The 27,212-nt window shown below is 35.6% G+C and overlaps 5 protein-coding genes across 9 annotated transcripts; 2 read left to right on the plus strand and 3 right to left on the minus strand.

The window, feature by feature from the left end:
* Window positions 1-1,420: 1,420 nt before the first annotated feature.
* Window positions 1,421-5,806, minus strand: LOC109149105 (secretory carrier-associated membrane protein 4). Its single transcript, XM_019296750.1, has 12 exons — window positions 5,590-5,806; window positions 4,997-5,110; window positions 4,828-4,890; window positions 4,490-4,523; window positions 4,274-4,396; window positions 3,355-3,417; window positions 3,151-3,244; window positions 2,980-3,025; window positions 2,805-2,872; window positions 2,373-2,421; window positions 2,058-2,123; window positions 1,421-1,676 (listed from the first exon to the last, which is right to left on the minus strand). The coding sequence occupies exons 1-12, from the start codon at window positions 5,650-5,652 to the stop codon at window positions 1,644-1,646; spliced, it is 816 nt and encodes a 271-aa protein (XP_019152295.1). The 5' UTR covers window positions 5,653-5,806; the 3' UTR covers window positions 1,421-1,643.
* Window positions 5,807-8,879: 3,073 nt separating this feature from the next.
* LOC109149812 (geraniol 8-hydroxylase-like) lies at window positions 8,880-11,433 on the minus strand. Its single transcript, XM_019297813.1, has 2 exons — window positions 10,488-11,433; window positions 8,880-9,640 (listed from the first exon to the last, which is right to left on the minus strand). Exons 1-2 carry the CDS (start codon window positions 11,391-11,393, stop codon window positions 9,035-9,037), a joined length of 1,512 nt encoding a protein of 503 aa, XP_019153358.1. The 5' UTR covers window positions 11,394-11,433; the 3' UTR covers window positions 8,880-9,034.
* A 2,467-nt stretch (window positions 11,434-13,900) lies between these two features.
* LOC109149340 (DEAD-box ATP-dependent RNA helicase 5) lies at window positions 13,901-18,672 on the plus strand. The gene is made up of 13 exons (XM_019297057.1): window positions 13,901-14,496; window positions 14,574-14,692; window positions 14,826-14,933; window positions 15,123-15,203; window positions 15,837-15,915; window positions 16,566-16,651; window positions 16,808-16,864; window positions 16,945-17,012; window positions 17,244-17,312; window positions 17,534-17,627; window positions 17,798-17,962; window positions 18,052-18,144; window positions 18,308-18,672. The coding sequence occupies exons 1-13, from the start codon at window positions 13,977-13,979 to the stop codon at window positions 18,401-18,403; spliced, it is 1,635 nt and encodes a 544-aa protein (XP_019152602.1). The 5' UTR covers window positions 13,901-13,976; the 3' UTR covers window positions 18,404-18,672.
* Window positions 18,673-19,558: 886 nt separating this feature from the next.
* Window positions 19,559-21,411, plus strand: LOC109149345. The gene is made up of 3 exons (XM_019297069.1): window positions 19,559-19,833; window positions 20,310-20,501; window positions 21,043-21,411. Exons 1-3 carry the CDS (start codon window positions 19,768-19,770, stop codon window positions 21,229-21,231), a joined length of 447 nt encoding a protein of 148 aa, XP_019152614.1. The 5' UTR covers window positions 19,559-19,767; the 3' UTR covers window positions 21,232-21,411.
* A 98-nt stretch (window positions 21,412-21,509) lies between these two features.
* Window positions 21,510-26,184, minus strand: LOC109149341 (phosphomevalonate kinase). 5 transcript variants are annotated; one of them, XM_019297060.1, is made up of 11 exons: window positions 26,070-26,184; window positions 25,850-25,916; window positions 25,589-25,739; window positions 25,066-25,163; window positions 24,767-24,876; window positions 24,585-24,637; window positions 23,796-24,179; window positions 23,449-23,553; window positions 22,829-23,056; window positions 22,372-22,494; window positions 21,510-21,983 (listed from the first exon to the last, which is right to left on the minus strand). In XM_019297060.1, exons 2-11 carry the CDS (start codon window positions 25,855-25,857, stop codon window positions 21,717-21,719), a joined length of 1,527 nt encoding a protein of 508 aa, XP_019152605.1. In that variant the 5' UTR covers window positions 25,858-25,916; window positions 26,070-26,184; the 3' UTR covers window positions 21,510-21,716. The 5 variants fall into 5 exon arrangements, with proteins under 5 accessions (XP_019152605.1, XP_019152603.1, XP_019152604.1 ...); XM_019297058.1 differs by having other exon boundaries at window positions 25,850-25,903; window positions 26,070-26,183; XM_019297059.1 differs by having other exon boundaries at window positions 25,850-25,908; window positions 26,070-26,183.
* Window positions 26,185-27,212: the final 1,028 nt, after the last annotated feature.

Raw genomic sequence — 27,212 nt, forward strand, 5'->3', positions numbered from 1 at the left:
TAACAGCAAAAAACCCTAAGTAGGTAAATCAGCTTTAATAAGTTGCCATAGTTAATTAATTCAAATTAAAAAAGTTAATAAACAAAAATCAGACTTGAAATATTGTGATTACTAAGTCAATTCTCTGACTAACTTGGAAAAAAAAAATATTCCGTGAACATTATATATATATATATATATATTGAGTGAGGGTATGGAGTTTGTGATAAATATGAAAAATGGAAAGCCTGGTGGACATTCTTGTAGTTTTGGATATTATTTTCCACGTGGCAGCAGGATGATGGTCTTTAGAAGATGAGGAATGGAGGGAATATGGACCTTGTATATATATTGTGGAATTTTGGAGATTGCTTTTGTACTTTAGTACCTTTTTTTCAAGACAATGAAAAATGTAGAATAATTATAACTATTAATAGATTAATGATAGTAGTAACATATTAAAAACAAATGAGCATAAAATGTTCTCTAAATAAATTTTAAGAAAAAAAATAACAAAACAAAACAAACAGTAAATTAATTCACTATACGATATGATTGTACATGATATTATTCGAAATAATGATTTCTAATTGTGTCAAATACATTTAGGTAGTATTGAAAAGTATTTCAATGTTACACAAATGTGATCATGTTTTAATCAGCATTGCTACTAACTGATAGGATATAAGTTCCCATATAAATATCTAATTTATTATTTATTAGACAGTTACTTGTGTGTATGACAATAATATTCATTTTAAAATTTTAATAACTGAATTTATAGAAAGAAAAAAAAATGAAAGTGTTTGACAACTAATGACAGAAGATGATGTTGTAGTGCTAATATATATGTTTGAATTCCAAACTTAAAAGCTCCTCAAAAGTCACAACTTTTGTGTTAAAAGCTAGTGGAAGAGGTAAATCGATCTGTCTCAAGTATTTGTATACTAATATTTACAACAAGATCAAATTCTTATCCTTTTTCTGGGTCTTTAGTAGGATTCGAACATTGCATCTTGTAGTAGTAATATATGTATATATGAGTATATGACAAAGTAATTTAAGAAATGACCATAGAAATATGAGTGGCACTTTCTTGTGTCAAGTGGGCATAGTTTTAAGGAGAGAATTGAATGAGGTCGTACCAAAATTGAGGTTGTTAACTTGATACCTAAGACAACATATTCCTATTTACTAATAGCGAGAAAGAGGAGTGAGTGTCGGTTGGTTGCATTCCCAGTTGCCACATTACATATCTCACCAAATCATTGACAACACGTTTGGTTTACGGAATAAATTTTGAGGGAATACAAATGTTATTCCATAGAGAATAAAACAGTAATTGTATTCTATTGTTTTGTTCGCTGAAAGAATAGACTTTAGGAATTGTATTCCAATGCTTGGGATGGCATTTATGTAGTACGAGAATTGCACAAGAAACTAGAGAAAATATTGGTGCTTATGAAATATCTTGGTCAACAAAGGAAGCACATATAAAGCCTACCACTAATAAACATTACAAAGTTACAAATAAATATAAGAATCCAGTCATTTTCACCTCAACCTAACCCAAGGCAGCTAATAAACAACTCTATAATCGGGCAGCATGGAAAAATGTTTCCATAAACATTCTCTGGATGATCATTGGAACGACAGTTTTAATATCACTTATTCCCTCGGAAGTGCATGTAAACTCTCTGCAAAATGAAGTACCAATGTAATGTTTAGACAAGCCGGAGGAGAAAAATGATACTGTAATCGTGTTAAATGACCTTCTTTAGTGAAGGACAGAAGGACCTGAGAACTATTGTGTTACCCCCTTCCCACCCTCGGGTTTTCATATTAGCAGAAACAAATAATTCATTGGTTCAGAATATCTGGAGGCAAGCTTGTATGAACATTCTTATTGTTTAATGTTTCATTTATGGAGTTAACGGGAAGGGCATTAAATGATATTGTCAACAAATACTATATTTTATGAGCATCAGAATGAAGCAGATAATAGTTAACACAACTGAATCTCACAAACTACTGATGTTATACAGAGACTGGAAAATATCAATTCAATAGTCACTGACCTGCAGCACCGACAAACTTAGCAATGATTCTAAGCAGAATAAGCCGAACCCAACCAAATAGAAGATCTGTAAGTAAGCAAAATGGCCATTTGAGATTTCGGCTAAACAAAATATATATATATATATATATATATATATATATATATATATATATATATATATATATATATATATATATATATATATATATATATATAAATATATATTCATGTAGCACATCATGAATGAAGGATGCAGTAAAATACATATCTAAGCAATTACTCCACCGTATACAAAAAAAAAAATGTAGTGCAGATCGACTAATTCTTAACTCACCCCAACAAGAACATGGTCAGAGAATACATCAATTGCAGCAAGGATGCCCCTGGGATCAGTAAAGATAATGTAAATTGTTAGATTAAAGGAGCTATACTTGCTAAAGACACATTATAATTGACTACAATTTTGAAGTGTATTTCATATCTAATAGCCCACAAGCCCCACAGACCACAGTGATGCCTGTCTATGTTGAAGGCTGGCAACCAAGGGGTTCCATCACTCATGAAACAGTATTTGAAAAGGTTATATTAGTTTCAAGCACTAGAATTGCTCGAGGTATTGAGGTAACATAAAGGGAGAAGAGACAACTAGTCCAAATACCTGAAAACATTGTTCCTAAAAGTGTGCCACAGCTCTCAGAGAACTATAACATACTCTCTTAAAACTAGCTTATTTAATACAGAAAGCAGAAACAAAGGCAAGACTCACGTTAATGATTTTCCATGAAAGACAACGGGAGGAGCAATGGCAGCAAATATGCAAAATCCAATATGAAGCTGCATATGAATAATATATAAATAAATTTAGTGACAGCTAAAACATATAATTGAAAATGTACTAAATATATAAATACAAGTGTCGATTGCTTGACAACACAACATACCATGTAGAACAGAAAAAACCAACCAAATTTGAGTGCACTGTCAGTCCTGCAAAGTAGGCCACGTAGAATCAGCTGTTATTTTTACAACAGTCGGAAAGCCCTATCAGGGATATGGGGAGGGGAGTGTTTGACTTGATTGTGATGCCATAAAAGTATAAGATATTTAGATACCTCATTGCATTATAGAGGGGCCTATACCACAAAACATAGGATAAGGGGCACCCAAGTAAGGCATATATTACAGCGAGGAAAAAGATTTTGACACCTACACAATCAAACATCACAACTCAGAATGAAATTCAACCCATGTTTTATCTGGGAAACACCCCTCAGGAAGAACAGATACCATGAACAAGTAGGTAGAAGAGAACTCACCTCCACCCTTTATCCAACAAACAATCACCGCAATGATATTGAATGTAAGGCAAAGAACAATGCCTGCATAGATATTGTTTGAGTGTCAAATTGGCATCCATGCATTGAGAAAAAGTGTCTATAGGACTTCAGATACCCAGGTCTCCTTAATGGCAATAAAAGGTACCACCACTAAAAGGTCAGTAACATAAGCTAATCATGGCAAATGTATACAGTATACTTCAATGGAACATTATAATTTGCAGAAGAATTAAGGCACAAAATTTGTCATCTTGATCAATCATACTTTGGGAATAGCAAAGTGCTTCTGGTTATAGTAGTTATCCCCTGAAAATAATTTGAATAGTGTCCTGCGCACATCAATTAAAAGGGTCTGCTTAAAAGTGCACTAGGGCATGTGTAAAGGAAGTGAATTGCATTACAATATCAAAAAGCTTTAGTAAAACTCTGAAAGCAATGCTACAGTGTTTCCCACCCACTGTTGAAATGAATCATGAACTTCAATGACTCACATTGGAACCTCTACTGGATATTCTTTTTGAAGAATAGATTGTAATACAGTTTTGTCTGTAGTAGACCTAATAGGTACCCCGAAAGCATAATTATATGACTCGGGAGTCGGGATATCAACTAATTTTTACTGAATAAGTTTTTCCATTTTTACAAGTAAAAATTTTTAGAAAGCATCAAGGGGGTGCAACCCAAGTACAAGAACAAGCCATTACAATATTCTGAAGAACCACAGCCAATTTCAGAACCCACAAAAGCCCATCAACAGCCATGGGCCCAATATCCAAAACCAAAGAGCCTAATTTCTCAAACCTTAACTCCATCCTTATTCAGTTTTTTTCTCATTTACAGCTGAAATTCCGAAAACAAAACCTTAAAAATTTGAAAACCAGAAGGAGAAGGTGCATACCCAACCAACTAGCAAATGCCAAATACTGCATCCTCTGAGAATGAGCTGGTATTTCATTGGCTATATCATGGTGTATAATTGGCAAAAAGGGAGGCCAGTTCTTATCATTGACAGGCACACCAGCTATAATGAAGAAATAAAATAAAATATCAATCCGTGTAGTGCCAAAGATAAATAAATAAATAAACCAACACGGTTAAATATCTTGCAGCTTACCACTAGTAACAGCATCTTCTCTGCGTTTGATGTCCTGCAAAAGTAGAAGTTTCTCATAACATGAAAAGTTACAAATACCTAAATCTCAAGTACATATTAAACCTTATAGTAATGCATTAATTTTTATTTTTTAGTTTTTCTTAAAAGGTTACACTACTGCAGAATATAAGAATGTGGAATACTAAAAGCTGAAATTATAGTCTCCCAAAAGCATTTTACTTCTTGCAAAGCATGTTATTCACACTTAATGAACAAAACACATAACAGATTTGATATTAACAATAAAAGTATTGAAAATCCCTATCCAAGAGATAACATGAATACAACTCAGAACAGACCCTTTCCCTCCTTTTCAAATCGGCTTCCCAATTCGCCAGTTCCCTCTCTTTCTTCTTTGGATCCTAAAGCACAAATACAAAGACATCACAGTCAGAATTTTAGATGTGTTCATATAAATAAGATAAAAGTAAATAAATAAAACTAAATGATTGGTAAGTGTTAAATTACATTCATTGAATCCAACGGTATATCAACAGTAGCATCATGCTTTTGGCCAAAACCAAGAGTATTAGCTACCATTTGAGGAATGCGTGATTTTGATCCTGCAGCAGTGCTGCCATTCTGCAAATAAAATAGACAGTTTGAATGCAGCAACCAGGGCACAAGAAACAAGAAAGCAAAGAACATTCTAGATACCACATTACCAGATGCTACAAGAAATAGACGTATCTACAGTGAAGAACATTGTACTTTAATTCCCTTTTAATATTTAAAAATATACATATCATATATGTAAGAGGGGACATTGACAATGTAAACAATCCTGTATATTTCGCATAAATTACTAAAACTTGGGCAGTTAGGCTTAAATTTGGCAACTCAAAGGTTGTAATTGGGCACGAACTGGGGTGGGATGGGAAGAAAGGAAAAAGGAGCAAAGATATTCCAGAAATAGCTCAAGAGATCAAACAACACTGTTCTCTAGTTCAACTTCCCAGATCCAGATCCCACAACCCATCCAGAAAGCATTGAATCAAGTGCAGCAGATCTAAAGCAATTCTAGAAAACAGAAATTGCAGGAAAAACAAAAAGGCGGTTACCGAAAATGGATTGACTTCTTGCTCTTCTTCGTCAAAAGGATTGGGGTCGTTCCGCCGATTCATGGTCGTCCCGATTTCTCCGACCAGATTCTCCGAACAATTTCGCCAAATTAATAACAACTCAGAACTCAGAAGTGGTGGTTCAGTTGGACAAACACTCCTGTATTTAGTTAACACCACGCCGCAAGGAAAGTATTTTGCTTCCTGCTTTTCACAACTCACAGCTTGTTGCTTTATATGATTTATAATTTATTATAAGTAACTATCTATCTTCTCTCAACATGTTGAATCTACAACTCCAAAAATTCCAAGGATCCCCGCACCTGAACACAACATTTTAGATGATGTAAATAAAGGTGACTTAATGATTCAGGGCATAATTCCCACTCTTCCGTCGATGTTCGAACCTTGATCTCTTAAATTGTCTATTGAACCAGTAAGCAATCTTTATTCAAGACATGTCATCCAATAGTGACTTCTCCCGTCACCTAAAAAAAATTATGAATACGTCTAACCAAAAAATGTTAAATGTTACTCATTGATTATATGAAAAAATGACATTTTTCTCCCTAAATTATATGCTTATAGCACTTTTTTTCCCTGAATTATTTATGTATCCCCTCAATTATTATAAAAGTGGCAGTTTTCTCCCATGATATATTAAATTGACATTTCTACCCTTAAAATAAATATTTTTATTTATTTTTCTTCTTCAATAAATTAGTGCTTATACGTAGGGATGACAATTGACAACGGTTCGGTTCGAACTGAACCGGACACTATAGCAATCAAATTGAAATTTTTCTGTTATGATTCAGAACCAGAATTCAATATTTCGATTTCAATTTATTAAAATCGTGAACTGAAAAAATTGAATCCTGAACAGTGAACCGGATGTTCGAATCGGAACAACTACTAGTATTAGGCATTAGCTTAAAATTAGAATTATAATATTTACAAATAGTGTATGTTCTTTTTTCGCATTTATTCTGATTGTCACGTATAAGTATATATAACTGCGATTTAGTTTGATTTTGAACCGTCGGTTCATAGTTTCGGATCCAATTTGAACTGCTAGTTCAAACTTTCTTTATTATTTTAAACAAAAAAAAAAACATTCAAAATTCAACAATTAATGTATTTTATCTTTTTACTAAGACTATGTGGTCTAATGGTATTCGGGTTGTACTTCTATTTGGATTTGGAAGGTTGTGAGTTCGAGCCTCAGTGGCTTGTGGCAGTAGAGCTCGTAGCATTCAAAAAAAATGTATTTTATTTTTCAATTCATAACATGAACATGCAGTATTTTATTTTTCAATTCAGAACATGAACATGCAGTTTCGGTTCACGATTTTAATAAACTCTAAATATACCAAGTGGCTTGTGGTCCATTGGTACCTCGTTGCTCCTTAAGTGGGAGGTGAAAGGTTTGAACTTCATTTAAGGCAAGTAGTGTTATATAGGGTATCCCCTTCCTTATAATAAATAAATAAAAAAAAAACTCTGAATATTGAGTTCCGGTTCTAAATTGTCATCATAATCTTTATGTTTGGTCGCTATAGTGTTTCTTTCGCTATAGTGTTTCTTGGATAAATGTGTTCATTTAACATATCAGAGATGAAAACTGTCACTTAAATAATTTAAGAAGGAAAAGTGCTATTTTCCAATGATTATATACTTTTTAAAAAATTTTATATGTTACTCGATACGCTATAATAACATTTGACACAATCCAATAACACCCCTAATCAAATTAGTTTGACAATGAGAAATCAAAATTTCAAATTTAATTTTTGAGAATTGTATATTGTCTTTTTAGATTTGAGTTATCCAACTATAAATAACTTAAATTGATTTACCTCCTTATGTTTCTTTATTAACTATGATCATGACGAGTTTCATTCTATTTACATTTTTAAATAATAATTAAAAAAAAAAAGTTTACACTATTCCATAATTGGACTAATTTGAGCAGCATGATACATTGTCCCATTTCGACTCATTAACCATAATAGGCCATTAGGCCATCCATGCTTGCTACGGAGTATTATATTTACTTTATTGTTTTTCAAATATTTTAGTTTATTGAGTTATTTTATTATTAGTGTATTACTAAATGGTTATTGATTAAACTATTAGAATACATAAGTGCATAATATATGGAGGGTGGAACAAACAATATTTTTTTACAACTTTACAGTTTACTCCATAAATTAGAATCCACTGATTTCATAATAGTAGAGTAATAGTGAATCAGTAATAGATTAATAGACATTACGAAGTACTAATTAGTACTCCATAGTAAACTAATATGTAATAAGTTTTTTTTTTTTTTTGGTCAATGTGAAGTTACTAGTGTATGTTGAGTGGGGTTTACCTGACCCACAATTTAACACTCAGTAGCATAACTACTCAACATACAAGTTATGACAAATTATGGACGGTGGATCTCCAAATTCACTGTACAGTAGATCTTAATATATGTTTATTTTAGTATACTGTGAATTCATTTTGAATAAGTATATTAGATTTTGATAAAATTTAGTTGTTAGTATACGACTAATCGAAATGAAAATAAATATGTAACACAATTCAAGTTGCAATATGAACTCAATCTTAGTTGGTTCATAATTAACAAATAACGAGTATTGCTTAAACAATCTAACATTGTATCAATATGGGTCATGTTTGGCCATATACCTTGATGGATTGAGCTATGTTGTGACATAGGCAATCCAATCTATTTGTCGTTTTTACATTTTGTGAGGATTTTTTTTAATTATTATTTATTTCATTAATGTAATATATATAATATGTACATGCTATAGATAAATTTGATGAGGTTGTCTTGATTATAGGTGTCATTTATACATCCATAATACCTAACTCTTTTTAATTTAATATGGATTAACAAAATATCATAAAATCAATCATGCACCTGCATGTATATGATGTGGCGATTTTAGACAACCTAGGGTCCTAGTCAGGCAATATCCATAAGCACTAAATGTCAAATGTCACAAATAGAGTTCGTTACAAAGAGCTGGGAGATAGGTGGTTTCATAAATTAAAAAAAATAAAATAAAAATAGGGATCATGTTTGAGGGGAGCGTTATGTTGTGCAACTTACATGGTGTACACGGTTGCAAAAACGATGTTGTTTTAACGTCCGCCTTTTAAAAAAAATCCAATTTTGATGCGTTATGCTGTGTATAATTTGAACTACATAGACGTTATGTTGGTGGAAAGGTCAAATATTCGATCAGGTATTAATTATTTGAGTTACAACATATGAAAAAAGTATATTGAACAGATATATAATCGAGTTCATAGTACACTAAAAAAAAAAAAAAAAAAACTGACAACATTGAGATCTATACCTTTATTTTTAACCAACAATGTAACTAGCGAGGCCTTAATGACGTGATCACGTGAAGAAAGCTTTTTACTCCATAGAAGGGATAGCAAGAAGAGGAACAGCCTTTCTTAACGTAACACCAAACTGCTCCTCCATGTCCAACTTCTCCGGCGTAATTCCGTCCGGCAGCCTCCACGTAAACGACTGAATAATCGACGCCAACATCAAGTTCACCATCCTTATAGCCAGCGGCATCCCCGGGCAAATCCTCCGCCCCGCCCCGAACGGAATATACTCGAAATCCCGGCCTTTATAATCCAGATCGCACCCCAAGAACCGCTCCGGCCGAAACTCCGACGGATTATCCCAGTACTCTGGGTCCCTCCCGATCGCCCACGCGTTCACCAGTACCTGGCTGTTCTTTGGAACCGTGTACCCGAACATTACGGTGTCGTTTTCGGCTCTGTACGGCAACAGTAACGGCGCCGCCGGGTGGAGCCTCATCGTCTCTTTCACCACCGCGTGGAGGTACGGAAGTTTCTCGAAGTCCGATTCCCTCACCGGCCTTGTTTTGCCGATTGCTTGGAGGATTTCTTCTCTAACCTTCCGGAGTAACTCCGGCTTGTGAAGAAGCTCCGCCATTCCCCATTCCGTTGTTATCGCCGACGTGTCACTTCCGGCGATGAATAAATCCTGTTAATACATAAACCAAAAGATCATTCATACATAAATACCCTTTAATTTATTATATAATGAGGTAAATCAGAGGTTTTTTTTTTTTTTTTTAATTTATAGGAAGGCTCAAACCTATCACCTCCCACGTAAAAAAACATCATGATATTATTGGACTATAAGCCTCTAAAGTCCTGAGATAAGTCAGTTTAAGTTCCTTATAATTGACTAGTTAAAATTAATAAACAATTCATAAAGAAAAATCAAACTTACGATAAATTATCTCATAAAGAGAATAAAAGATGTAGCACCATAGAGTTGTGTCGTGATGCAAGAACGAGAAATTGGGAGATAACTTTCACTCAAGCTCCTAGGGAACAAAATAACACAGCGGACACTATGACATATCAAGCGTTCTATCAAGACGTTGACTTCAGATGGTTTGAAAGGCCACCCAGAACCATTCAGAGATTCCTCTGGGAAGACGAGCTTGGCCTTCTTGGCGAGAGAAATATTGTGAGGGTCGCCTAACGACCCACGGGTGTTCCCCTCTTTCCCAAAAAAAAAAAAAAAGAGAATAAAAGATGTAGCACCATAGAGTCAACGAAGTAGATAGATTATTATTGTTTTTTTTTTTTTATAAAACAATAACTAAAAACTTTATTACGATGTGACAAGAGCTGAGTTGTCATATTATTAATGGTTGTTTCTCACCTACTTTGATTTTGTTCAACAGTTCCATCATCATCGGCCAGCATTTATGCATGCCTATTTCTTCTCTTTATTTTTTAAAACTTAAATTTGTTTTTTATACAAGTAAAATTAAATATATCACTAAAAAAAATATTGATAGATAGCACTTAATTACCAGGATCAAAGGCTTGATAGTTTGGCGATCAAAAGCAGATTCGTCTTCTTCACACTGATCAAGAAGCACGTCCAAGAAATCACCTTTTCTTTCCATGCCGGAACTCCTTTCTTTCACCCTTTTCACGATGGTTTCTTCAAATATCTCGTGCAGCCGGTTGTACGCCGGCCGGATATGTCGTTTGGTTCCTTGCAAGTCCAGCCACCTCAGCACCGGGAAAAAGTCCGATAAGTTTGGCTTCCCGGCGTCCTCCATGATCGTCCAAACCAAGTCCTTAAACTCCTGCGCCGTCTCGAACTCCGGGTCGACCATGTCGACGGAGAATATGGTGTTGGACATCAAATTCAGGGTGGTGCCGAAAGCCAACCGGCCTATATCAACCGCCGCGGTTTCATTGTCACCGCCGCCGCCGCCGCCGGCGCAGTGGTTTTTTATGTGGGAAACCATCTGTTCCACTTTTCTGTGGCGGAGCTCCTGCAGGGAGTCGAGGCGTTGGTTGGTGAACATCCGGGTGCTGCATATTCTCCGGCGGGTGCGCCAGCGGTGGTCGCCGGGCACCCAGGCGAGGGTGGCCTGAGGGTTGGGCTGCGCGGTGATGACGTCGGGGACGGTGCGGGCGGAGAAGGTGTTTTCCTGTTTTTGGAGGATTTCCTTGGCGGTTTCCGGCGAGGAAGCGACTATGGTGGTGACGGAGCCGAGCCTGAGGGTGAATAAGGGGCCGTGCAGTTTGGCCAACTTGGCTAGGGATTGGTTGGGGCGAGAACCGAGGAGGTGGAGTGAACCGATCACGGGGATAGCGGTCGGACCGGGAGGTAGCTTTCTGGACCGGCTATGGAGGTAGGGTTTGATGATCAACAACCACAAGATGATGGCGATGAAGGAGATAACAATATTGTGTAGCTCCATTATTGATCTGTACGTGTTGGTTTGTTGTTTCTCATATATAGACAATATTTGCATGTGGGACTATATATAAAGCAAAGAGTCAAATAGTAGATTTGTCGTTACATGGAAATTAAAATTGACAAATATCTAACATTTTGTATTTTGTAATATAAAATTACGTACCATTCTAAATGGTTACGTGTTGTGGGTACATGCGAAACATTACAAGGTGTGAGACACATTGTATGAGAGTTCACGTACTACTATATGCATTGTCCAAATAATCTTAAACCACATACTTGTTCGATTAAAACGTGTGAACGATAGCCTTTTTCTTTTTTCATTCAAATTTTCATGCCATCCAATTTTAAGATTTTTTATGTGTGGACGTAATTTCACATTAATGAATGATAAAAATAACTTGTGGTATTTGTCATTATTGTTAGTTTAAACAAAGTTCATGTATTATTCATTATAATTCACGATCTTCAACACACTTTATTTTTCTCTCATCATCTCTTAATTTCTATCTCTATATATCTCTATGTAGTGGCGGACCCATGAATTTTTTTCAGCGGGGGCAAAATATTAAAGCAAAATTGATAATTAGAAAAAAAAAATGAAACACTTAAAAAGTATAACCACAAATAATGTTGGATATAAAAAAATTATAAAACACATCAAAACATTATAAAAATATTCATAACAAAATATGAACATAATCAATTTAATAAAATAATTTGAATTCAATTTAATAAAATAATTTGAATAAAAGATCCATTATAAATTACACATCTCATCTCATTATTAATATATAAATGAAGATTATATTATTGTGTTGAAGCAATATGCACTATTAATAATAGTGAAAATGTGAAATGATGAGAAAAGATAGTGTTAATAAGGAAAGGAAAATGTTGAAAGGAAAAGATAGTGTTTCAAACCCTAGCCTACATTCAAGCCAACCATAGGCTCAACCAACTAAGCTAAGCCACATTCTATTAACAATTCTCTATTTTATAATACTTATATTAAAGCTTGTACTATATATACACATATACATACAAGGGTTATATAAGGGAAGGGGTGGGGTGAGTGGGGGCAGCTGATCCCACTGTCCCCACTGTAGGTCCGTCCCTGTCTCTATGTATATATTAAAGCAAAATAATGACTACAAAATTTTCCCTTCAAAGTGTGAATGCATTTTAAGTGCATTAATTGTGTGGGTAGATATATTTATACATATTTTTTGAAGTTATTATATATAGTTATATTTTATTATATATATATATATATATATATATATATATGTGTGTGTGTGTGTGTGTGTGTGTGTGTGTGTGTGTGTGTGTAGAGAGAGGGAAGGGATCAGGTGTGGGTGGTGCTTTCCGTGCGGTTGATCGGGTGGATTCACATTAAACATTACACTGGCGCACTTTAAGTACACAACAGACGCACTTAAACACAAACAAAGTACATTCATAACACAAATTCGCGCACATTAAACGCAAAACTCACGCATCTTAAGCACAACCCTCACGCACCGACCTTAAGCACAAAACTCACGCATATTAAGTACAAAAACACATGCACTACTTTAAGTTTTAACAACAACTCACATTAAATACACATTCACGCACATTAAGTACAAAACTCACGCACCTTAAGTACGGGACTCATGCACATTGAGCACAAAACTCACGCATATTAAGCACAAAACTCATGCACTTTAAAGTTTCAACAACAACTCACATTAAGTACACACTCACGTACATTAAGCACACAACTCACGCACCATAGGCACAAGACTCACGCACCTTAAGTACAAAACTCACGCACATTAAGCATTACACACTCACGCACATTAAGCATTACACCCCCACGCACATTAAGCACAAGACTCACGCACATTAAGCACAAATTAAAACTCATGCACATTAATCACGTGCACAACCGCACGGTAAGCATTCACCCGCACTGAAACTTAAACACACACACACATACACACACACACACACACACACACACACACACACACACATATATATATATATATATATATATATATATATATATATATATATATATATATATATATATATATATATATATATATTCATTTAAACTTCAATTATAATTAATTTGACTCTACATATATAAAAAGAAAAAATTAGATATAAAATAAACATTTTTTTAAAAAAATTAAAGATATAAAATAAACATAGTTCTTACATAAAGAATTTTGTTTAAATAAATAAGTTTTTGGTGGAGATTTTTGACAAATATTACCTATTATTTTATTTATAAATTTTATTTAAATAAGTTAGTTATATAATTAAAATAATTATTTCAAATTCAAAATCAAATAAGAGTTAATTACCGAAATAGTCCCTTGATAGTCGAGGGACCATTTCGGTAATTAAGTCTGTAATTTTCTTTCAGCGCCAAAAAAAAAGTGGATACGTGGTAATTTTGGCTTGGAGAAAGGGCATTTTTGCAAATTTGCATTCAGTTGTTGAGAAGCCCGCAACCCTAAAGTACCATCTCCCTCCATTAACCGAACTCTGGTTTAGGGTTTTCACTTCTCTACCGGTTTCAGCAGCCATGGGTAGAAAGCACCATGACACTGCAATCCTCTCAGAGCCCCTAACCTCCGGCACCATTGAAAATCACGAGATCAAATCTAAGAAGAAGCACAAGCGAAAGCTTGAACACCCAGAGGCCGAGCCAGAGCCCGAAATCGTAAGAGAGTCTAATAAAGAGAAGAAGAAGAAGAAGAAACAGAAACACAAGGATGACGAGGAGGCCAAAGATCATGTTGGGGAGATCGAAGGACTTAATGGGTCGGTGGATATATCGGGAAAGGCGAATAATAAGGAAGGAGTAGAGGTTTCGAACAATGGGTCAGTTGAGATTATGGAAAGCAGTGAGGGAGTCGTCGTTTCTGGGAAAGATGTGAACAATTTAAAGTTTAAAGCTTTGGAGAAATTCTCGGACTCGGGGCTTCCTGATAAGGTGTTGGAATGCTGCAAAGATTTTGAAAAGCCATCTCCAATTCAGTCCCATTCCTGGCCGTTTCTGTTGAACGGCCGAGATTTTATTGGGATAGCAGCAACCGGGTCAGGTTGGGATGTTCATAATTCTGGGTTTGTTTGTTTCCTTAGTAATATAGATTTTATGCTAATTGCTCTGTATGATCAGGTAAGACATTGGCATTTGGCATCCCAGCCATAATGCACGTTATGAGCAAAAGAAACGGGAAAAAGCCAAGGAATCCTCTTTGCCTTGTGCTTTCACCCACCAGGGAGCTGGCCCAGCAAGTATGTATTCCAACTTTTATATATAGATAGATAAATGTTATCTGCAATCTATTTTTTTTCCATGCATTATAGATAATAATTGACCTACCAGGAATATTTTTAACTTTGTCGTTAATGTATGTTTTTATGGCAGATTTCAGATGTTCTGTGTGATGCTGGGAAGCCTAATGGAACACAATCAGTTTGTGTGTATGGAGGAACTTCCAAAGGACCCCAGATATCTGCTCTGAAATCTGGAGTGGTAAATTTATTTTGGATTTTGGATGCTTCTTAGCTGATAATTTTTACCTAGATTTGTATTGTCTATTTATTTATTTATTTGGATAAATTGTCTAATGCATTCTTCTAAAATTGGCATGTCATGTTGAATTGTATGCTTTCAGGACTTGAACTTATTTGTCATAGCTCACTATTTTACTTCATTTTCCAGGACATTGTTATAGGAACCCCTGGTCGTTTGAAGGACTTGATTGAAATGGGTATCTGCCAGTTGAAGGAAGTGTCTTTTGTGGTAAGTCTTAATATATGCTTTTGTTATTTTGTTGAATTATAATTGGAATGAATTGTTAGCGTTTTCAACATGATTTTTATTTCTATGAAAAACATGAAAATAGGTTTGAATTATTGATGTTGTGTGTTTTACAACTGTATTTTACATAAGAGCTATTCAGCCCACTGATAGAAAAGCTGAAGAGTATCAATAAACTATAGAACCATTCTTGTTTTTAGCCACTTTTTATAGATATAATTTTTATTAAATTTGACATAAGATCCAATTCTACAAGGATTAGGAAACCAAATTTGGTAAAAGAAATCAGAATTTGTTGGAAAGTATTGCTTTCATAAAAATGCAATTAGAATTAATCCTTTAGTGTTTGTGTTATCACAGATTTTTTAAATCAACTTTTTTTCATGCCATTTTCTTTGTTTACTGCGCTTTGTTTTTTCCCTCAGGGTGAAACTAAGCATCATTTTTTTTTTTTTTTTCACGAGTAAAAATAAATGCAGTTTACTTATCTTTTGCCATTTTTATTTAAGACTGACTTGATTCTGTCTGCCTTTTGGTCTGAAGCACAATTAAAAGGGTTGTGCTATATCATGTCATGTCCAGTTAATGTTTTAATAATTGTGATTTATGATGTAGGTTCTAGATGAAGCTGATCGGATGCTTGATATGGGATTTGAACCAGAGGTTCGCTCTATATTGAGCCAAACATGCTCTGGTATGGAAATCTAAGCATCTGCTCATTGATGACTGTTGGGTGATATCCTAGTTTACAACTAATGTTAAATAAAAAATGAGCCAAATTGGACTGTGAAATGCATATCTTAATTATTGAAAAAAAAAAAAAAAAGAACTGTGATTCCTCCTGGTCATATCTGTCCCTATTCAAGCTAGGACTGTTAAAGAAATATTGTTGAATAGTAAATTCCCCAATGACCAACTAAAATATGCAAGACTGCCCATGAACAAAATGATGCTATTCTTGACACCTCTTTTCTTTATTTTTCTTCTTGGCGTCTTGCCTTCCATGTTCAATATGTTTTTCTCAGTAAGTGAACTTTTTAACTTGCTCTCTATACATAGTTCTGCTTGGAAGTTTCCTACCATCTATTCGTCTGTGCTTGTTTCTATTCTCCTCCAAAGTGAGCTTTGATTTTATCTCCATATTATTTTGCAATTTAATGAAATATCATTTTTAGGAATACCACTTATCATGGTTAGTGCTTGACCCAACATTGTTCTATGTCATGCTCACTTTGTATAATAATCTTTTATGTTTTACCTTCAGATAGCACTTTTATACAGTTCTTCTCTGATCCACTTGAATGCATATAGTGCTGACTATTCTAATCTTGTTTGTTTTTTCAGTTCGCCAAATGGTTATGTTTAGTGCTACATGGCCCCCACCTGTTCATCAGTTAGCTCAAGAGTTCATGGACCCCAACCCAGTTAAGGTATGAATTGTCTATAAGAAAATTAAGAATGCACATTGAATTTTTTATTGAAGAATGAAACTGAACTGTAGTAGATATGCTATGGTGTATTATTATTTTTTGCTTCTTTATACTCTCTACCGTTTACAAATATCTGAAAATTGAATTTTGCTTCAGGTAGTTGTAGGTTCTGAAGATTTAGCTGCCAACCATGATGTCATGCAAATAGTGGAGGTATGTACTAAGCTGAACAAGATGCTCAGACATTTCACTTTGTTTTCAATGGAATGCAAATATCATTCTTCTCTCTGCAGGTCTTGGAGGACAGAGCACGAGATGAACGCCTACAAAATTTGTTAGAAAAGTACCACAAGTCTAGAAGGTATTTGATTCCACAGAATAATAATAAGACAACTAACGGGGTTCAATCTTGTCTAGCCTCAACTTTGATGCATATAGTCTTAAATGAGATTTTGAATGCATATTGCTACATACACATCTTGAGTCCATTTCACACAAAGTGGACAACTTTTATTCAAAATCTATTCGCAAATACAAAACATATTCGAACTGCTTGAGTTTGATAATGCTTTGAATTGTCCTCTTTGAGCAGGAATAGGGTACTGGTTTTTGTCTTATACAAGAAGGAAGCATCTCGAGTTGAAAATATGCTACAGAGGAGGTAGTGTTAATTGTTAAACCTCATTCTTTAAATGCTGTTATTTGCCCTGCAAAACTAAGTAAAAAATAAATAACTTTTTTTACTGTTACCTTTCAATTGACTCTGCTGTGACTATGAACTTTGGTTAGTTGTTGATACTTACCCCAATAGGAACTTGTAACTTTTGGCTCTTAGAATCTTTGAAAATATTTTAATATATTAAATTTGTTTTTGGTCTCTAGGGGTTGGAAAGTAGTTTCAATAAGCGGTGACAAGGCACAAAATGCACGCACACAGGCATTATCACTGTTTAAGGAGGGAAGTTGTCCCCTATTGGTATACTTTCTTCCCCACTTTAAATTTCATTTATTATAATATGAAATTCATTTCACGGTCTTCTTTACTCTCTCCCCCCTTCAGTTTGTATATACTCCAAATTCCTTTGTCTCTACTATTTTTTTTTTCTTGTTTGCAATGATATCCTCAATCTTTTCAACGTTTTGCAGATAGCCACAGATGTGGCTGCCCGAGGACTGGATATTCCTGATGTTGAAGTTGTAATTAATTATAGTTTTCCTCTCACAACGGAAGACTATGTTCACAGAATTGGAAGGACCGGACGGGCTGGTAAGAAAGGAGTAGCTCATACATTCTTCACGAAAGAAAACAAGGTACTATTCTATTCAGTAAAGATGACAGTTTTCGTATTTTTCTTTGATGATTGCTACTTGATCTGACTAGAATTACAAAATTTGTGCAGGGACTCGCAGGGGAATTGGTAAATGTTCTTAAAGAAGCAGGACAAATCGTACCAGCTGACCTCCTGAAATTCGGTACTCATGTAAAGAAAAAGGTAACGCTCCACTCCAATATTGTTCCCTTCGAAACATTCTTTGTCATCCCACAAGAGCTGTGATTTGAATTGCCCGCTTCTTAAATTTGATTCCCCTTCTTGGCTGTTTCTTGTTACTGTTTTCGGCTTCTTGCCATCTTAACCACTTGCGTGCATGAATCAGGAGTCGAAGCTTTATGGCGCCCATTTCAGAGAAATCACTCCTAATGCTGCAAAAGCAACAAAGATAAAATTTGATAATTCTGACGATGAAGATTGATTTTGGGATGCAAAGCGTCTTATTTAAACGACGATTTTCTAGTACCAGTAGCAGCCAGCAGGGCAGTAAGAGGAAATTCAATTATAATGCTTGTACCATTTACTTATTCTTTCATCTGGATATCTTGTTTGCACACAAGATATGCCGACATGTTTTTGATGATATGGAAAGTACACTTGTTCATGTAGTTCCAATCCTATATTTATTTGCAAACTCTAATTATAGAAAAATGTCTCTCTGTCTCTATACAGTGTGCATTTCCCATTTGATGTGTTTGTTTGGTTAGTCTTGGAATGCAATTATTCTATAAACTCACACTTCAGTGCTTCTTTTGCCCTCTTTAAAATAATTGCACCCCACTATTTCATACATCTCAAATTATGTTGTGGACCTTGGTTTATCATGTGCATTGTGAATCTTGATCTAAGTTATGTACATACAATTGATATGTATTTTTGTATTTCATAAAACAATTGTTGAGCCAGATCTTGACTGTCTAATCTCACACATCATCCGTGTATGAGGGTTCACAAGTTCACATGATAGCAATATATATATATATATATATATATATATATATATATATATATATTTGGGTTCCTGTGAGAACAAGTTTTTTTATGCGGTCAATGCGGTATATATCATTAGGTATGCATAAATGCATCATACAGTGTTCGAGAATACACCAGCACCACACATAATGGTATATTTTCGAACACTGTGTGGTGCATTTATGCATACCTAATGGTCTATGCTGCACTGACCCCACGGGAAGACTTGTTCTCACAGGAACCTAACCCTATATATATATATATATATATATATATATATATATATATATAAAGAAGCAAGTGGGTGGGGCCCAGCTGTGATGCAAGCAACACTAGAAATTAAATATAGATCACATGGCGGCTCTGCAGTTCAAGAAACATCTTTGCCATAATTGAAATTTACCCTCACCATCATGCTCTTAAATGCACCTTCACCTCATCATCCCCCACCCAAAAAATGTCTCGTGTGTCCTATACTCCTATATGTATATTGTGAGACATTTTCATGTCGATTTTGTAGTATCGTATAGTTTTGTTTAATTTTTGTAGTAAAAATATGAAGAATTATTAGGGAAGTGGTTTTGGGATCTACAACGTAATAGTAGAGTACAAGCGTAAGGGAACAAAACTGCCATTTAATGTGCAAAGATGATGGAGACACCTGGAATCCATACACAAACAAACCCCCCCCATTTTAAGTAAACACTCATCACCTTATCGTTTCCTCTTTCTTTCTCTCACTATATATATGTATATCATTGTGGTGGATATAAAGAAAGCGACAAAGACTAGATCTTTTTGGACGAGCCTAATATGGTGGGTGTATTTTCAAGATTTTCTGTCACTAAAGCTGCCCATAGAAGAGCTCAAAGTGCCCTTGTAAGCAACACTCTTCTTTACCCTGCACTTTTCTTGATTCCATTGTCTTCAAATTTCTATCTTTTTTTTTCTTTTCTTTTCCTGTTTAAAGTTGCCTTGTTCTGTGATGTGTGTACCTCGCTGTGTTGTTTGATATGATGATCCTATGATGTTTCTAACCGTTAAAAATATGAGCTTTGAACTTTCTATGGGGATGCCATTTTTTAATTTGCTATTTGGAATTGTTAATGGTAGTTGAATGTCTGTCATGAAATTGACTTTATGCATATTATACTGCAATTCTCAGGAAAAATAAAAAAGATTAAATTTTTTGATGGTTTTATTTTGTTTGTCACTTTGTCAGAATAGATTGATGGTGTCATGGATGGCTCCCCCTACTTCTGAGTTTTAAAATGTCTTCTCTTTAGACTTTTAGAGTTGTTGTGGTGTAGGGTTCATAGTTTTTTGGCTTTGATTAGATTTGATTACAAATGCAGGATGAAAGGGAAACATGTCCCCAAAACTGTGAGGCAGCTGGGGCTTCTGCTGTAGCAGGAGGTGAGCCTACCACCACCACCACTCATGGTATTGAGGTCGCGGTTGAGTTTAAGCCGATTGAGCACCCTGTTGAGCCTCTCGACAATGATTCACCGATCCAGTGTCCTTTGCCAGAACCATCAATACTGAATGTAAGTTTGGAGGTTGTTGATGAGTCTACATAGGGTGTGTGGTATGTTAGAATTTGTTGTGCCTGTTACTCTGGTTCACAACTTCAAAATCTAGTAATTGGTTCTATGATCTTAGGAATAGGAGTAGGATTAACATTCTTCACTTTTCAATGATTAAGGTAAAAGTTTTTGAGCAATCAATGTCAGCCTCTTGCTTTTGGAGTTTTGGTATCTTTCAGTTTGTTTGTCGGGGCAAGTTGGTCAGATTGTTGGCTTGGTAACCACAAAGTTCCAAGTTTGACTCCCGGTGGGAGCGGCTGGCCCACTAGCTTTCTTGATTTGAGCCGATTAACTATGGGCAACCTAGGCTGATTTACCTCCTTGTGGTCCTTTGCTGGCTAGGGTCACAACTCACAAGGCCGGGTTTAGCCAATTAGCCAGTGTGCACTCTTTCCCTCGTTACCCAAAAATACTTTGTTTGCTACTTCAAATCTCAGTAGGTAGTCATCAAAATCATTCATACAGTATAACAGATGTAATGAAACTGATGAGAAAGCTGCAGGATGGAAGAATATGGAGGGAGCGTGTTTCTGCAGTACGAGGAAGGCCAGTTATGGAGCAGGAAGGGGCAGCCATAGAGGCAGAGGTTGCTGCAACGAAATCAAAACGCCAGACTAATCGACCTATTCTGCCATCAATCAGTGCGCCAGAGCATAGTATCTTAAAATTGCTCGAGGAATCTGGGATTTAGCTATGGTGTTGCTCTAAAACCTTGGAAGCTCTTTCAAGAACGAGAACGATGCATATAAATATATGGTTTTCTATACTTTTTTCTTCATTCTTAAAACTGCTACTCTTGAATGAATATATGCTTGCATATGTTATATGTCAATTATATTATAAAAATATGATCTTTCTCCTTTCTTGCATAGACCCTGCTGTATACGAATCAATATTTCCACCATTAGAATTTGCTTTCATGGAAGTGAAGTGAAAAGGTAAATTTTATTAAATTTGGGGGAACAGAAATGAGAGTGTTACAAAAAGCTCTTGTTTACTTCTCTTCACCCTACATCACACCTTTAAATGCTCCCTGTAAACTTACTTTGTGTACAGTACATGTGACCAAACAGCAAATAATCTGGAATTCAAGACAAATAATTATTCTATAACCGTGTTAAAAATTGCTAATTTGATGGAATGAGGAACCTGCTGTTTAGTTTAGTTTTGGCTTCACTATTCAATCTTGATGGAAGAAACACCCGATGTGACTGCACTGGTTCTAGGATCATTGTTCTCCAGGGCAACACCGCGGGGATCTTCTCTTACAAGTAGGGCTAGTACGTTATGTGAACTCCATGCTTTTACGACATTGTTGCTTGAAGACCCTAAGGTAACAGCAAAGACTGCATCAAACCCACCTGCACCTGGAACACCAGCCAATACAACTCCCTCCATATTCATCGTAGCATCCAGAAGCCGAGTTTGTGATTCTGGTTCTATCTGTAGATGTAGAGATGTGGTATAAAAGAAATGATCAAAATGGAGGGAAAACAAACTACTTAGTACAGACAGAGAATCCTTTTGACCAACAATCACTGAGTTTGCAGCATTATATATATATATATATATATATATATATATATATATATATATATATGAATAAAGATGGCAAGAAATTGGTGGCAAAATTTTGGATCAGCAATAAGTGTGCAGAAATACAGAAACTCCTGCAGAAGGTTAATTAGCAATAGCAAAATCCAAAATAAATTTCGGTTGGTTCATAGAGGCACAAGGATGGGCTTTACTTTTGGCAGGGAGATAGCGGGTTGGGGAAAATAGAGGAACGAAGAAAGAAATGAGCTTCCCTATCTAGTGGAAGAGAACTCACCGGGATTCCAGCAGCCTCACCCATTTTCCGCATGTGATATCTGATCCCAAGTATGGCATCCCGAGCTCCTAATAATTCCTTAATGACTTCTCTTTGATGCGGCTCATTTGCTGCCTCCATCCACTGTTGATGAAAAACATAATTTTTGAAGGTCAACTCAAACATCCACAGTTTGATTAGAATTCTAGAATGGGTTTCTCAATTACAGGCTTGACCATATTTATCACCTTTAGCAACTACATGGATACTTAAATGGAGAATAGGCTATCAGAAAAAATGAGGTTCATAACGAGGACACGTATCAATATCCATCGCTTAAGATAAAAAGAATGCAGAAGTTTTCTTAAGAAAAATCTGTTGTATATGCAATCAGCAGGCATTTCAATGCACAAATTATTGAAGTTGATGTAAAGCTACTGACAAGTAATATTTGTTTTCGGAAGATACTAAGATTTACCTTTCCAGATGGAAGTGCGGAGCAGCTGTTGATAACACACTCGTAAGCAGTATAATTACTTTCTGCTAACTTACATAAGGCGTACAGGTGCATTTCGAGTGAAGAGTTTCCTTCTAATAAATTCCTCCATGTTTGTAGAGAATTTTGAGGGTCTGCCTTTTGCCATTTCTTTACAGCTCCTACCATTGAGGGTGTGGAAGATCCTCCAGTTCCTGGCTCTCCTAGTAACTGCAAAGAGCAGTATTAGCACTTCAAAATAGAGGTAAAATCGCTGTGCATGAAACACGATTCAGAATTCATTAGAAGTAACAGTCTGCAGCAGTAAAATGTTTTAGAAACGAAAGAGAAGAAAAGCTTCTTCCTTTTCTTTTGCGTTCCATATGTGGGTCGGGGGCATATGAAAGCTTTAATCCAAAAAAATGTTTTAATTATCTTGCAGATCTCGCCTTGCTTAACACAGCACATAGCATATAAAATTTAAAACACTGCGGTATATACCCATCTTAACATGGCACCATGAGACAGCTTTCTGCTTGTAAACACTATCGACATCATTTAGCATTTGAAGCAGATAGGCAAAGCTACAGTAAGAAACATGACATACGCCTCATAAAACTTACAAGAGTCATCAAGGGAGGCAACGAGAATTTGGTCCTCTCATGATCCCACTTTGCTTTTAGGACCTCGCTGATGACTTCTGTCAATGGTGTTGCCATACCTGCATTCTGGAAATCCATGAAAAAAAAAAAAAAAAGGACAAGTAAATCTAATTATCCAGGAAATTAAAACATAACTTACTCTAATTATATATTTATATGCAAAAAAAAATGAAAAAAAAAAAATCGAAGGTAAAGAAAAAGTCACAACCAAGAGAAAACTCAGACTTTATTTCTATTACTCCTTTAGGACAAAGAAAATTGGTTCTAGAGCATCTTAACACATGAAAGATAAGGAGTGAAATGCATACCTGAGCAGGAGAAAGCACTTCAGGTGAAAACCGTACATAGCGTTGGCTTCCATATACTGCAGAACTCACATCAAATCCACTACCAACTTTACCCTGTGCTATACAGTGGGCCGTTTGAGCAATAATGTGAACAACATCAAGAACAGCAGTATCTTTCTCTTCTTGAATATGATTATCAGTTGAGGAAAGCTTAACAACACCAAGGTAATGAAGCAAAGCAGCAACAACTGCAGTTGTCATAGCTGCCGATGATCCCAATCCAGTCTTTGCAACTTCAGGTTTGCGATTTTCCCCACCTGATTCTTCTGCATTAAAGGTGATTGAACTGAAAGGTGGAAGGGAAGCCAAAGATTCAGGTGTAAGAGGAAGTCCACGTGCTTCAATCTACAAATCGAAGAGTTAAAAGATTAATGTCAGCAATGTATAAGAGACTAAAACAACCTTTTCATTTCTTATCTTTGGCATGGACTCAGGAGGGGAGGAAAGGGGGAAATCTACATGTAGCATGTTGATAACATTATTTATTTTATTTGTGTCGATTGTGCTGAAGAACCTCTGGACCTTGCAATACTTCAGCTCAAAATGCATACAATGTGTTTTTTATGATAAAAATAATTCGCATCACATACTTGATGGTTATTGTCCAAAGAATTGAAGTATGGTCACTATGGAAAAGATAATATATGCCAACAAATAAAAAGGTGCAAGCAATAATCATCAGTAAAAAAGTAAAAACATAGCACATGCAGATTATTCATATATGTTGTCAATAGTTTGAGGATGGAATACCTGGTTCCGATATGAATAGAATTCATTGCAACCCAAGATTGTAATATCAAGACCTGCATGATAATCCGGTTATAATGTTAATTGTTTGTTTTCTTTCTTTGAAAACTAATTGCAAATTGGCACAGTATTTTGGAAATGTCTAATTTTTAGACAAGGCAAATATTCAAAGTACCAGATATTACCTTGCAAAAGTAGCTTATGTAATGCATCCTTCTTATCATTGTCAAAGGTTGCATGTGCTGCTGCTACAGCATACTCCACTGCATATTCCACGAAAGGATTTCTTGAATCACTGTTATACAGCCATCAATACAAAGCATCCATCAGTACATATAAGGGCAGGCCAGGCTTTGCATCTAATTCACAATTGTTTAAACATGAAAACCAACCAAAATAATGTTTCTAATCAAATATGGATTAATGGTACATATGTTCCATCCAAGTAAAAAAGACATGAACTGAGCGAAATTTTAAAACTTGCCTTGAAGAGACAGACTGAAGTGTCAAGTTTTTAAGGGACAATTTGTAAACGGTTTCTCTTGACATCTGAGGAGAAGTTAATTTCACATCTGTCCATGCCTGCATAGTCACAGTGCAGCCTAAGATAAATAAAACCTTGCATGTGAAAATGTGAAAGTAGAATTCATCTTCCAAAAAAAAAAAAACGATGGAAATGAGCTTGGCAAAGAACAAACTGAAGTGTACAGTGATCAAAGAAAATAAATAACAGTTATGAAAATGCAGACTTCTAGTCAATTCTAAAACAGTTAAGCAAGTCAAACACTAAGAAAACAGCATTCAGTAATGAAAAGGGTCAAAATATGAGGAAGAATTCAACAAGCATAATTTGTAGTCATTAGAAAATCCCAAATTTCTTCTACCACCAAAGAAACATGAAAGCCAACCAATTAGACTACCACACCATTCTAAAAAAATTGCCCAGGAAAAAGGGAAAAACATATTACTGTAAACTGAATGGATATTCCAGAAGTATAATGACTCACCCATGCCCAACTATCAGGTTTGGCTTCCTCATAAAGTGGCTTCACAATGGCATAAAATCGAGCATTTGTGCTCAGGACAATCCCTGGATTTGGCCTCTCAAGGATAAGATATCCTCCAGTCATCAAAACCTTCCCCGGAGCAGAAGCAACTCTATTCCAGCACCAAAAACATTAAAAATTAACACTTCCATCTAGGCAGATGCTAAGAGTACTTTTACCATAATTATACAAATACACAAACAAATTCAATCGCTAACTTACACAGCCATCTTCTCAATGATCCCCTACGCTATGATTTTCCGTGCGATCCACAAGCTGCACTACAAATCTAGATGTGAATAATTTGCAGTTTTGTTAGGAAAAGAAAGAAAATGTAGAACCAGTAACTTTTCTTCTCAGAAAGGGAAGCAAACAGCAAATGATAGCTACTGATTATAAAGGATTGGGCAAAAAGTATGAATTCGTGCGCGGGAGATTGTACCTGCGATGAAGGTGCTGAAATTCTCGGACTGGAATGAGACTGTAAAATTCACGAAGCAGGCGCGATGAAGACGGAGACAGCTATGTTCGGCTTTTAACAGATTTCTTTTTTTGTTATTTTAATATTATTATATTATATTATGTTCAAAAATGTATCGCCGCCGCCGCCACTGCACGCCGCTCGCTGCTGACTCGTGACTCCTACACTAAAAAAATATTTCCTGTGTATTTCCAAAAAAATTATAAATAATTTAAGTATTCTAAATCGAGTATTCTATACTTTTTTTTTTTTTTTGCTTAATGAGTTTACTATTGTAAAATTATCAATTTAGTCCGACAATTTTTCTTTTTCAATTAAGTCTTCGATTTTAAAAATACCAACCATTTTGGCCCTCTATTTGTTTAAGCGTTAAAAATCTGTTTAAATGTAGGACATTGATGAAATTTTACCCGCTAACCTGCTCGTACCTCTCTGTCCTCTTTCTATTCACTTTCTCATCATCTAATGACAAGGACACATCCACCTCACCCTCACCCTCACCCTCACCACCATTGCCAATACTAACAGCATTATCATTACTATTATTAGCATTATCGGCTACACTTGGTGTATGGCTCTTGTAAGCATCATCAAAGGGGGTGGCAGAGTTTCTGAAAAATGTCGAGCCGGGGGTTCGAAATTTACCTACAATGTCATAATTGAGGACCTTGCCGTGGTGGCACTCAATAATTTTCAGTTGCGCACTGCGAATTTGAAGCGGGTCGCCCGTGCGGACGGTCTCGAGCCAGTCGAGTCGATCCCGTAGCTTAGGAATGTCAGGGAAGAAATCCCGCTCGATGATCTTCTCAATGGCGGTGACATAGGTATCTTCGTCGAGGACTCTGGTCTTGCGATTTCTCAGGGCTGAATCTGTAATCGAAGAAGAACTGCTGTCGTTTTTCTTGTGGATAGCGGAAGAATTAGGGTTAGGGCTGGGGACGGCGACCCGACGATAACAACATAGCTGTAAAACCTTGTCGGAGGTGACTGTTGAGCGTTGTCTCTGAGAATGAATTAGGATGCAGCGTCAATCTGTGGTAGAACCGTAGAAATAGGGTTAAATAATTAAATAAGATAGAAAATAGATATTATCAAATGAAATTT

The sequence above is a fragment of the Ipomoea nil genome, unplaced genomic scaffold (genome assembly GCF_001879475.1).
Source record: "Ipomoea nil cultivar Tokyo-kokei standard unplaced genomic scaffold, Asagao_1.1 scaffold2159, whole genome shotgun sequence".
In the NCBI taxonomy this organism is placed as follows: Eukaryota; Viridiplantae; Streptophyta; class Magnoliopsida; order Solanales; family Convolvulaceae; genus Ipomoea; species Ipomoea nil.